The sequence below is a fragment of the Misgurnus anguillicaudatus genome, chromosome 11, assembly GCF_027580225.2.
Source record: "Misgurnus anguillicaudatus chromosome 11, ASM2758022v2, whole genome shotgun sequence".
NCBI classification, from domain to species: Eukaryota; Metazoa; Chordata; class Actinopteri; order Cypriniformes; family Cobitidae; genus Misgurnus; species Misgurnus anguillicaudatus.
In genome coordinates this window covers 1,397,255-1,410,902 of record NC_073347.2, presented here as the reverse complement: position 1 = coordinate 1,410,902, position 13,648 = coordinate 1,397,255, and the positions used below count along the sequence as shown (strand labels likewise).

The 13,648-nt window shown below is 37.5% G+C and overlaps 1 protein-coding gene across 1 annotated transcript in view; it reads right to left on the bottom strand.

Moving 5' to 3' along the window:
- Window positions 1-13,648, bottom strand: part of hcrtr2 (hypocretin (orexin) receptor 2) — a 79,725-nt gene that overhangs the window by 19,115 nt on the left and 46,962 nt on the right. Inside the window, exon 3 of the mRNA XM_055169986.2 lies at window positions 4,932-5,175. Coding sequence (XP_055025961.2) covers window positions 4,932-5,175 — 244 coding nt within the window. The remainder of the gene's footprint in view (window positions 1-4,931; window positions 5,176-13,648) is intronic.

Below are 13,648 nucleotides of genomic sequence, written 5' to 3'. Positions count from 1 at the left end.
ATGGCTATTTCCAGCAAGATAACGCCACAAAGATCAGATAGTCTCAAGCTGGTTTCTTGAACATGATCTGGCACCCACAGTGGCCAGATAGAGGTTACTCTCAATCCAATAGTGAACTTTCCGGGTGTGGTTGGATAAATATGTGTAGTTCAAAAACTCATGTAACTGTTTGATGAAATCATGTTAATGTGGACCAAATTCTCTGTGGAAAACATCTTGTTGAATCTATGCCAAGAAAAAAATAAGGCAGCTATGAAGGGCAATCCAGAACTAGCAAGATACAACTATTAAAGTGGCAGGTTAGTGTATTGTGCAGCCTATTTAATTGTATATGTGCTTTTAATGTCAACTGAAGTTTTTTTTTATAAAAGATTATATTAACAAGCATTTTAATTAAAAACATAATTAAACACAGAAAAAAAACATTCATAATATAACTCTAAAAAAGCACTGAGGAATTAAATCATGTACATTTTGAGTCATAATGTTATGATTTTATGTCTATGTTTAAGGGAAAAAAAAAGAGTACAGCGGTTCTTTTGTTTTCATATACATTAGCTTGAAAACAAGAAGATATTACTGTTCTTCAAACCAAGAAAACAAAGGGGTTTGAAGGTCTAATACATATTTAAAGAGTGTCATATCCGTAGGGGGTTTCCAGAGCCCAAGGCAAGTAGGATCAAAGGGAGCTACTGTTTGAGCCACCTGTTTGACTATTTCGTTAAACACTTGTGAGATAAACCATGATACATGGTATTACCAGGTGGTCAGTAAGCACCAGAAATAAGTGTTGAGTTTCTTTAAACAATTTGTGTCATTCTTAAATGCCACTTTAATGACAAAGAGCTCCCATCTACCACATTATACGGCCATTCTTTCAGTAGATGACACTTTTCTCAAAATAGAAGGGATATGGAAACAATTTTGCTGAGAATTAACCGGGTGTGCCTCATAAGCCTTGAAAAGTGAAGCCTCTGGCTCTTTGATCGCCCCCTGGTGGCTGGCGATCAAGTCATAACCCCGCCCTCTCCATTCAAACTAATGGGACTCTGCTCTAAATAAAAAAATTATTTACACTTCCAATAAAAGTTTCCAAAAGATGGTTTTGGTCATTTCAGGTAGTTGTTATCACGCTGATATATGTTCGAGTGTTCATTATTGTGGTAAGTTTCATTTTAGCTAGTAATTTGATGCTATAGAAACGGGGCGTGTCGTTGAATTGGTAGAGCGAGCGTTTAGGCGGAAGTTTGATACCGTGGCTCCACCTCTGGCTCCGCGGACGATTCCTTCTGCCATGCCTTGGCTCCAAACTGACATTTTTACGCAACATGGCGGCGACCATGGTCGGACATTTTTGGCTTCAATTCATTAAAATGAAGGGAGGCGACGTTGCGTAGTCCATCTTTTTTTACAGTCTATGGAATTAACCCTAACACTGCAACCCGACATTACAAGCATTACACAGGTCTATTTAACTTCTTTTAACTCTGTGGACCCTGTACCGAGTACAAAATGCCTTATTATGACTTAATATAAAATATTCCTTTAATTTATAATGGTCTTTCATGGACCCAGTACCACATATGAGATACTGTTTGAAAGCTTAGAATCTCTACTTTCTGCAGATATGTATCACTTTGAGATCAATTTTAGTGTAAGAAAGTTATTTATTATATATATTTTTTATATGATTTAATATTCACATATTTCATATTTTTCAAGTATGACAAACATGGGCAAGTCTTATATCAAATGAAAGCTCTCACGCTCAGGAATAAGGCTACATCATTAATGTTGCTCCATTATCAACACATATCCAACAATCGTGGAATGAATTATGAGGTAAAAAATATCGTCTTTTGTAAGTGTATGTGAAACTTGAGTGTGAACTGCCTCAGATAGCACAGATAGCCACAAATGATACACCATCTTTTCTCTTAGGTCCTACTCTAAAAAATGAGTCCATTCACAGCATTTTCTTTGCTTGTGTGCATGAATAATCCCTTGCTATTTATTATATATGCCAAACAAAAAAAAAGTATTTTTATATGAAAAATGTATTTTCACACCCTTCAGTAAAATAAGAATATCTTTTGAATGCGACATGCTAAAGAGATTCTTTTTTGGGTGTTTACTGTCTGCTGCTGGTAACAACCAGAACGGTCTGCAGTCTGCTAGAGCACACAGAACCAGAGTTATCCACTTTCAAAGACGTTTACAACATCAAAAAAGAAAATCTAGTGTTTCATCATATGAAAAACAACATAAATAACAATATTTGTCACAAACAGCAGCTTTTTATATAACTTTAAAGGGTTTTCTGTAAAATTATATAAATATATTGCATTTATTCCACTGTATGTGGTTATGGGGACACTTCAACTATTTTTAGGCGGAAATTTAATACAAAAAGGGTATTATTCCTTCCTTCAGTTGGACTAGAATAACTTTTGCATAGATTATGATAGAGAAAAAAATCATTTTTCTCTGTAAGCCACCATTTGCTGGGATTCTTTACCACCAGAGTTATACACTTTTAAATACAGACTAGAAAAAAAAACATCAAAACAACACATACAACAATGTTTAGCACTTTCAACAGTGTTTTATGTAATTTCAAAGGGTTTCCTGTAAAATGATATCAACTTGGGTATGGGAAGCTTTTGAAATTGGGTAGGCCAAAGACCAGGCGGAAATCCCCAAAATAGCCTCAGAGTGTAAGAGGTTAAAAATAAATAAGCTTCCCTTATTCATTTAATGACAGTAGGAACCAGTAGCCTGCTTTGTGGTATAAGAAATGATTACAGGAATAGTAAGACAGTTATTGTAAAGAAATCTCAGGGGCTGTGTTGAACAGCATTTGAACTATCCTGATATAAACAAGAGGGCATGTAAGGGCAGCATTAGCACAGTAAATGCTTAGTCCCACACAGGTGTTACCCGTCTGCTGAGGTCAGTAAAGGAGTAATGGCATCGCTATTATAGAATTCTACACAAGTTCCATGATGGTGCCCTCATTAGCCCTGGCTGGTGCTTGAACTGGGAGGTAAAGTGGGAGGAGTTCAAATCCTTGTTGATAGCGGAAAAGTCTCTGTGAACGCAAGCATGTCCCATAATTGATCATGGGATCTCTCATATAAAGGGAAACTAATAACATTGCAGTAACATTTACAGCACGCATCCGGTCTAAACAAAAGGCAGAAACAATGCTGTAAGGGGCATGTTGCAGTGGGGACGTGGGTGTCATTGCAGTTATTGCTCAGCTCTTTGACGGGGGTTTTAAAGGCAGATCAACATTCACAATGAGAAATGTCTGGAGTGAAGCAAAGATCAGAAAGCTCATCACTATCCATGCTAGTAGAGCAAGGTATGATGTAAGCTTGAAGGAAAATGCTTGTTGTGGTGGCATTAAAAGAACAGTGAGTGTGAATTAAAACCCTCCATTGTGAGGTAATTAAATTGGCGATGTTGCTAAGTAAAAATGGCCGTCTCAGACAATTGTTGACCGCTTACAGAAAACCACTGAATTTATTGGTGAAAGGTTTTCTGGGACACTCTTATCCAGCTCCTAAGGATCCATGTGCAGCGATTCACGAGGAACGACAAAAGACAAACTAAAGCAAGCAAAGGTTAATACTAGAGAAAAGCAACAGGTCAAGCAACCACATCCAAAAAGAAACAAAGTGGCAAAATGAGAAAGAAGCAAGAGTGAAACAAACATATTACAATAGGGGAGTAATATATACAGACAATACTGAGAATTGAAATGAGCTTTAGGTGTCGAAACCAGAAATCAGTATTCAACCATGGTTGGGGCAAAAGCAGATATGAAATCCGAACCAGATTGCTTGGAGAATAGCAAAACATTGCTGCCTTGCAAATATCATTAAGTTGTCCACGACTGTCCAAGAAAACTGTTCATCAGAATTTGAAAAAAACAATTCTGCAAACAAAAATTGTGCTGTGAAGAGTTAATATTGGCAAAGGACGATTTCTTGTAATGTTCCCGATCAGGAAATTGTCGGCGTCAAACCGAGTTTGACCTAGTAATCATCTTACCTCTTCTAGATAAACACCTCTGTTATTGTGGGATAACTGACTTATTGTAAAGACTCACCAGGGTACAGCCCAGGATTATCATCAGGCTGCTGCAAAGACATTCTGCCTTTGAAGTGCTTTCATCTGGCATGATGTCTTTTTGCTCAGCAAGGCAACGATCAATGGAGACAGATTTAATCGTTTTAAGGGAATATGCTGCAAAGCACTATAAATGTTTGATTCTGCCAAAAAGCTTGATTCTTTTCGAGATAGTATGACAATTGGAGGGGATTAAAAATTGTTATCCAATGAAGCCATAATTCTTCAGAAGATTGCGGTGTTTTCAAGTGACTATAACATTTAAGAGAGAGTTTGAAGTGGTTGATCACCTAAAATCTCTGCACATATTCTGTCCAGTCTGTGATTCATATCAGTTTTGCACATTTTTTATTTCAATAACCATAATTTGATGCACAGTGTATTTTTTCTGTAAAAACTTTCACAGTTGTGTTCTAGGTATTTTAACAGCGTATGCGCTACAGTATATTCTTGCCTTTCAAAGATATGCTGTGTATGAGAAACAGTCTAAAATGTGATTTCTGAGATCCAACAAAGACAACTATGAGTTAATAATGTTAAAAAAACTTTGGGTGAACCATTTTAATTTTGCTATAGCATGATGTTTTGCATCTGATATAAAAGCTTGATTTGATTTAGGAGAACACTGTTTCAGCTGAAGATAAACAGTGCATTCTTTTTGACTGCAGCTGATATGCACTTCAAGTTTTCTATTTATCTATTTTTAAAGGACAATAATAAAAAGCCTTTCTTGAATAGTAAATAACCCAGCTGTGCCGTGACATAATGCAGAGCAGTGTGGACAAATCTCTCACCTCCCCAGTGTTCATCACACACAGTGAATAGGTTGGTTTTGTTGGTGAGCTCTGGGAGCAAACTGCTGCATTCCATAACTATGGCTTGAGGAATCATGATCACACAGGAAACCAGCCAGATAAAGACGATACTCTTGCGGGCTCGTTTGGCAGTGCTCTTGAACTTCAGGGGATGGCAGATAGCATACCAGCGATCCTGGGCAATGCAGCTTAGCGTCAGGACGGACACAGACACAGAGATTGTCTGGAAAAAAAAACAAGACAGGGAATAGAGAACCAGAGGTGATGAATGGAATCACATGCATACGGTGTTTACACTACATGGATGCTAAAAAATAAGCAAGATGCTACATATCAGCTTTACAGCTTAGATGTTGTTGAACACTTCAATGTGTTTGAGATCCCAAACCTGATTGTTCTAAGCAAAGGTCCTTTTGCTCATTGGATCTCAAATTGGGTTATGTGTACCAAGTAGTTGATACCCAGAGGTTCAGGAGATTTAAAAGCATTTACCCCTTTACTATATAGTAGGCAAAAATCAGTATGCTTAACAAATAACCTCAGTATGCAAAGCAGTGGGAGGAAAAAAGTGTCCCTGCTCCATATGGCCACACATGTGTCATCAGATAAAAAATGAATAAATTAAAAATACTAGAAATCTATGAACTGAGCAGCTCTTTTGAAGAGTAAATGATATAGGTACCAACAAATGTATTCATTGTGTGATATAACTGTAGTTGTTTAACACCACCTGAAAAAAATTATAATTGTCACAGGTTCAAAAACATGCGGGTCACATGACCGTGAAAAAAGAGTAATTTTTTAAAAGAGTAAAATGCAAGGGGTTTCTTTAAAAATATTCCACTTAGGCAGGCAAACAAATCCAAAGCGTAATCCACAAACTTAATCCAGATAACAGACAAAGGTCAAAATCCAAAACATGAAACAAGATACAGGTAACATGAAAAAAGGCAAAAACCATGAACGCTTAGAATTGCAGGGTTAAACTGACAAAACTTTGCAATGTGATACGGTGACTGAACAGGCTTTATACACAACAGAGAGGAAGTGGACAGTAAAGTGTGACATGACATGATATCAAAATAAAAGACCAGAAATAAAAGACCCAAACAACAGAACACAAGACAAAACCATTACACGTATGGAAACTGTAATATGGAACTTACTGTGTTAATTTTGGATGCAGTCAATAAGAAAATGCAAACATTTAAAAATAAATGTATGTGTGCACCCTCTAATGTACAAATAGCACAGCACTAGTGTCGGTGTAAAATAAATGGTTCCATTAAATTAGCCAATGCCAATCAATAAATCACACAGTACATTCAGCATTGACAACTAACTGAATTATCTACACATTCTCTGCAACACCATGAGTCTTATAGAAATTTCTACATGCATCCATTTGGCTAAATGCCTGGTAAACCAAGGCATTACTGCTTTTTGCAAATACATACCTTTGTGCACATTCTTGGATGTTCTAGACATGGCTTCAACCCAACGAGCACAAGTCCTCCTGGGTTAATCCATTCATTGTCTCACAGCCTGCATTTTCAATTAGAATCTGGTGATGTGTAATGCTTTAAACAATAAAGGAAGCATAATTTATTCCTTCTCAGGGAACTGCATTAACAGACATTTTGTCTCATCACCAAATGACAGACTTCCAAACTCATCATCATGTATTAGATGGTCACAGGCAAATTTTAATTACACTCTCATGGTCCTGTCTTCAGGTCACAGTTTTCTAAGTCATGGTGACAGGATCATGGCAGTCCATGTTTTGTGTGTCTTTATTTAGGCCATGTGCTTTCTGTCTCATCTCCATGTTAATCACCTTGTTACAGTTTCATTCATCACCTGTTCCCTTCTTGATTTGCTTTCTTATTTAATGCCTTTGTGTTTGCTATCCTGTGCTCATTTGTGCTCATTGTTAGTCTCTGTCTAGTCAAGTGAGTCAAAGGTAAGTTTAAGTCAAGTTTATTGTATAGTCTTTTGTTAAGTTAATCTAGTCGTTTTTTTTGTCTTATCTAGTTTATTGTTCTGCCCGCTTTTTTGCAAGTGATACGATACTGATACACAAAGTCAAAATTTTTGGTATTGCTATATTTATTTTGTGGAGACGTTTTGAGCCCTAAAGTAAAAAAATACCAGGACATGTGCATGCATGAACACTTTCACAAGATTAATTCTTAATTATCTAATGGTAACAACAAAGAGTAATTACAGAGTACAGTAATTGAAGGTATCTGTAAAAATCTTCCTTCCCTAAATAGTATGTATCCATAAGTTTGTTGAAGGTCTTGTGTTTAGTGTTTAATAAAGTTCTGTGTTCATCTATATCTGCCATTAGGGACCACAATGGAAATAAGTCTTTGGGCTTTATTGTGTTATCCCTGACTATTTATGTATTTTAATGTATGGCTCAGAGTACTGTTTCATATTTTTATATTTAAGTGGTCAAATAAAATCAATCAATCAATTAAGTTAACTGTGCTCTTTGTACCTGCATAGGGTTTCCCTCCTTAAAACGGACAGCAGGAGACTTGGCGGCTTGTTTTTGTTTAGCCTCTTTATATGTTTTAGGTAGTGTTGTTTGTAAATGTTTTTTTTTTATAATTACGCTGCGTTTCCTTTGCATGTGCACGTGGATGTTGAACGGCAGGTCACTCACGCTGTGCAGTTGCAGACTTACCAAATTATTAGCTTCTAGGCATCGATTTATCAATACTGCAGCTTCAATATGTGTTTAGTGTTTTTTTTTTTTACTTTATTTCTTATTTTTTAACAAGAAAATAGAAGGGGAAAAATCTAGACAGACAGACCAAGGGACATCAGGCATAATCATCATAGATTAACAGAAATGCTCAACATCATGTAAAACAGAAAAAGAAAAGAAAAGGGAATAAATAAATGAAAAGCATATATAATAAATAAAAAGCAAGGCATATACATCTCAATTTGTATTAAATAAAATATAATTTTTTCCCAATATACATCACATTTTTCTCGTTTATGTCTCAGAGAGAAAGTCAAATATTCCATTACATGAATTTCCTTAACTATTTCTATCCATTCGTGAGCTAGAGGTGGTACATTGTGTCCTACATATATTCAACCAGTCATCTTCGCTTAATTTTATGTTAGCTTCTTTCTCCCATCTGTTTTTACATACATTGTGGAGAGTCCCTTGTCTAACTGCCGACATGAATATAACCTGGAGTGGAAATCAGTTTTACCCTTATATTATATTTCAATCAGGTCCTTTCCATTCTCTTTAATAGTTTTAATATGTTTATCAAAGTGGTGTCTCAATTGAAGGTATCTGTAAAAATCTTCCTTCTCTAAATAGTATGTATCCATAAGTTTGTTGAAGGTCTTGTGTTTAGTGTTTAATAAAGTTCTGTGTTCATCTATATCTGCAATAGGGCACGTTGTGTCTCCTCCTAAATCATGGCATAAACACTTTGTGAACAATGAATTGGTCCTGACCTTGAAGACCAACATGACAAAAACCCCTCACAAGTCTTTATTGAAACCTCAGGTCAGTACAAGAAGCCCATTCAGCAACAACTGTCTTTGCAGAGATCCAGGTATTGTTGACATCTTTTAGGATTTTTCTTAAAGACACCCACACCTGTCTTTTTAAATAAAATGTGTACAGCTCCTGTGCTCATGTATAGCTCAGAAGTTGTGTTAGCAGTGATAAGGTCATGGGAACATACAAAATAGCTAGTAAGTAGCTTTGGATTAAAGCTTTGGCCAAATGCAGAGTGAAATGGGTATCCAGTACCTTTAAATGGTCCAGTCTTTATACTGATGGTTCTTTATTGTTGTGGATCTAACCTAGCTCCTGGACATCTTGTTCAGATACATGGCATCATGGATTCTATCAAATATCAACAGATAAAAAATCTAAACCTGCCCTCCTCTTCTAAAAATCACATGATGCACCATAGTTGGATACACATCAAAATCTACATAAAAATGGGCCAGTAAATCAAGGTCCTTCAATAGCCATCATAGTCCCCCAAGCACGACCTGATTTTGCAGAGTTCGACGTGTGCCTGGGTCAACAAGGGAGGGGCTTCGAAAAAAACTTTCAACCAATCAGCATGTTCTGGGGGCAGAAAAAATATGATTGATTCTCAAAAATGACCAATCAAAGTGCTCGTTACTGGTTTAAGCCCTCAACGTAGCCTTCAAGGCAGCTTCTGCAGTGAAGCAGTTTGAGCTCACCGTTGGTCAGGTGAGTAGCGCAGAAATGGTAAGATAGGATAGATTGTGCATCACACAGTCAGGTACAAGGAGGGAGAAGACTAACTTCTATGGGTAAGACAAAAAGTTTAACTTTCGCTACTTGTTTATTGACTAATAATATTTAGCTAAAGAATATTTGCCGGTCGGGTCTGTGTCTTCCCGGATGGGCTCGGGTCCAGATTTTAAATAATAGACGGGTCCGCGTCGGATCCGGGTCCAGCTTTAAAATAATAAACGGGTCCGGATTGGTTCCGGGTCCAGCTTTCAAAACAACAGACGGGTCCGGGTCGGTTCAGTGTAGCACATTTACGGGTCTGATCGGGTTCGGGTAGGAATTTTTGGACCCGTGTAGACCTCTAGTGTATGCACACAAAACAGAGAATGTGAACCTGAGACAGTATCTAGGCAGTTTATTTAATATGATTCAAATTATAGTACATGTTTCAGATGTATTTCACAGTGGTACTATTTTACAAGAGATTATATTGCAGAGTGGCAATAATGTAGTATGGAAAGGTTTATAAGGCAGTTTAATTGTTAATGAGATAGATGGTCAGGGGGGAAAATGGCTCTGATGCTTGATGCTCTGAAGTATTGGCCTGAGGGCAACGGTTCAGAAGATTATGGCCTGGGTGTGCAAGGTTCATAATGATTGATACCTGATTCCTCACTCTGGAGGTTTCATCAGGTTGCCTGAGAAACACCAATAAGTCTGTTGCAGGGATTCTTCACAATGAATAAATGTAATGTGGGTGTCCCACTTCAGGTCCTGAGAGACAGTAGCGATAGGGAAACTGAATGACTCCAAAGCTGCCATGGAGCAGCTACAATTATTAAAGTGCATTAGCATGGCCACAACAGATTTCCTAAGGTCTGATACACACTTATAATGAAATACATATTTGTGTTACAGCAGAAGAATAACTACTTTTAAATATATAGAGTTCTTTGCATTTTTTCCACATATTCAATAAATGATTTTAGTTTGCAGTTATGATCCAAATTCGAGAAAGCAGGCTATCGGTTTAAGGCATGCAAACACAGTTTCATGAGCATTTATTTTTGCTTTTGAAGTTAACATCCCAGTGAAAGTGCTAAGATCTACAGTAATAAGATAGCCTCCCTTCAGTTATCATCTTAATAATGTGGCCCCAAAAAGAAAGTATCAGAACAGCTCTTGCTTCAGCCCTTACTGCCTACTCCATTGATTCCATTCTTAAACCAATAACAAAGTAAGGATATAATTACATATATTCGTAATTAAATTTGCTCCTTGAATGAAATCCTCTTTATATCTATAAAACTCATAAGAAATGAGAATATTAAAATAGTTGTGGGAAGAGGCTTTCTTTCTATATATATATATATTATTCTTTTGTGATTTACTTACATTGTGTGATGTTTTTTAAGTTTTAGGACAAAAATTTTTTATCTACAAAGTCAAATGGCATGCAAAAACTTTGAAGAATATTTCAGAAAGCAGATAGAACCTTATGATTCTAAGTGAGTGAAATAGGCTATTATCACATTACTGTTTTACTCCAACTTTACTTTATAGGACATTCAAGTTTAAGGTACATTCACATTACAAGAATTTACCTTTAGTCTCAGCCTTAGATGTCACCGCCACAGACCATTGGCTAAATGTCTAATGTCATGAACGGCAAGGAATGGGACCCAAGTGCAGGTAATGCTGAACTCAAAGGGGCGGTTTCGTAGCCTAGAAATCTAGACGCACCCTAGCGGCCGCAAAATATATTTGCTGCCAGGGTTTAGTCTAGGCACTCACAATACACTTAACAGCTCCAAAAACCAAAATTTGGTCAGGCCAATCACATCGTGTGTAGCGTCTGTGGGGCGGGCTTAACATGATGACGACAGAGCTGCCTGCGACGGTTCCTACTTGAAAACAAAGAATGGCTGCTGCTGCTGGCGAACAGCTTTCTTTTGAAGCGGCTTTGGCCGCGACTCTGGAGGACTTAGACTTATGTTTTTCTTTGAGAGAAGAGCAAATAACCCTACTGAAGTCCTTTTTAAGCAAGAAAGATTTGTTTGGAGTTTTGCCGACTGGTTACGGTAAAAGTTTGATATACCAATTAGCTCCACTGGTGGGGAAACGCAGGGGACTCATACGTCACCTTCTTCGTTGCTCTGATTGGTCAAAGCACTATCCTATTGCGTGCAGAGGCATTTTGAGGGACAACCTTATATCCCGCCCCTTGCATTGAGCCGTTTTGTGTGAAGAGTTGCCAGACCTTACATCTTGATGTAGGTCTGGCTAACCAGGCTAGCGGTTTCGCAGACAGGGATTAAATAAAGTCAGAACTAGCCTAATTTTTCATAAATTAATTCAGAATTAAAAAAAGGCTTTTTGAGACACTACTTAAGTTAAGATTAATTAGTTGTAGACTAGAGAGTCACAGACTAAGCTAAATTAGGACTAATAAGCTACTCTTTGTGAAGCCTGATTATATTAATGACGATTGCATAGTGATGTCCTGAGGACTCTTCAAAAACCAGGGATGGAATTTTAACATACATTAGCACTGTGTGGAACTGGAGTAAATCATTAACACAAACAATGGACAAAGTTAAAAGGAAACGTTCAAAGAATTTCTGTGAATTTGAAAAACATTTCTTGAAGCAAATTGTGTCAAACCACCCAATTATTGAGAAGAAACAGCATGATTCATCAACAGAACACAAGAAAAAGAATGCCTGGAGTCAAATTTGCACTGAATTTAACTCAAACGAAAAAGTAAGCCAAAGGACAGTCCAGCAACTTCAGGTAAGAGTGTATTTATTAGGTTTGCCCACTTTTACAAATCAGTCCTTAAAGTTTGTGTAGCACACACTAGGGGTGGGCGGAATGACCAAAAATCTATTCCACGGAATGAGTCATTTTATTTCACGGAACGGTATATTCACGGTATAAATGTTTTTCAGTTTATATTGTTTTTTGATTATAAAAATGTACAAAAATTTGCAACTCACTCTAGCTTTTAACTAAATGCCCACCGAAAACTTTACAACTTTTAGCATTATGTGCGAGAAGAACTCTTTATTTGGTGTTGCAGCTCGAGGGTGCTTAGAGAGACCTCTGCACGCGAGAGACCGGCCGTCTGCTGCATGAGCACAGAGAGAGAGAGAAAGAGAGAGAGAGAGAGAGAGAGAAAGAGAGAGAGAGTGAGAGTCTCGCTGCAAGACCCGCGCTGGATTCACTGGAAGTTATTATAAAAATTACAGAAATAACTTGTTAATTTTTTATGAGTGAATTATTTGACATGTTTCTCCGTCACACTCAGTCTAACATGTGGGAGGGCAGAGTTAGCCACGCCCACTTATTTGCATTCCGTGGAATAGACGGAATAGAAAAATCTGTTACGTCTGACATTTTATTCCGCGGTAACGGAATATACCGTCATACCGCCCAGCCCTAGCACACACAGTGGGACCTAAACATATCTGTAATTCTGAAATTAAAGAAACCATATAATAATTACTAACATAATTTCTAAATTATCATGTTTCTAAGATCCTCTGGAAAAACATTAACATTCAATTAAAGAAGACAAATGCTGCTGCTCGTATAGGGAGTGTTTCAAGACTGGTGGTGGACCCCGGAAAGCCGAAAGACAGATGACATGGGAGACTTTTGGGAGTTCCCTCATTGATAGCCAGCAACCCCTGGAAGGTATCCCCGATGATGACCATTTGGACAGTTCAGATGGGGCACCTGTCCAGTCCTCATTTGGTAGGCAACATGTGCCATCCTCAGACTTCAGTGATTATGTAATGCTGTCTGTCATCTCTTATATTTCCAAAACAAAAATAAGCAAGGAACTCAACTGAAGTATTGTGCATCATCAATCCAATGTTTTTCAGATGACCACATAAGCTTGGATGGCCCAAGAGAGGGTACAGGTCAGCCCACTACATCTGAGGCATCCAGGGGGGAAGATGGTGTCACTAATGTGGGCCGAAAGAGTAAGAGACAGACCATACATGATAAACTGGCCATGGACTTTTAATGAGCACAAATTAAAGTATTTAAAAGAAGAACATGAAATAAAAATGAAAATCCTTAATATTGAGTTGGCTATGAAGGAGGAGGAAAGAAAAATGAACCAGCAACAAATGCTGTTCAGTTCTAGGTCCTGACATTTCCTTTATTTAAATAAAAAATCTTGAAAGGCAATTGTTGCCTTCATTCATTGTCTTTGTGAAAAATGCTGCACAGCAAAAACATCTCTGCAGGCTAGTCCATATCTGTCATTGTTGGCTTCAACATTGGGAATATTTAGGTCACTGTCATCTTCTATTTCAGGATCTGGCCAGCCATGTTGTTTTAGGTAATTGTGAAGCACTGCTGCAGCAATTATCACCATACAGCATCTTCTTTGTGCTTCTGAGACACTGGAAACGACTCTTCCACA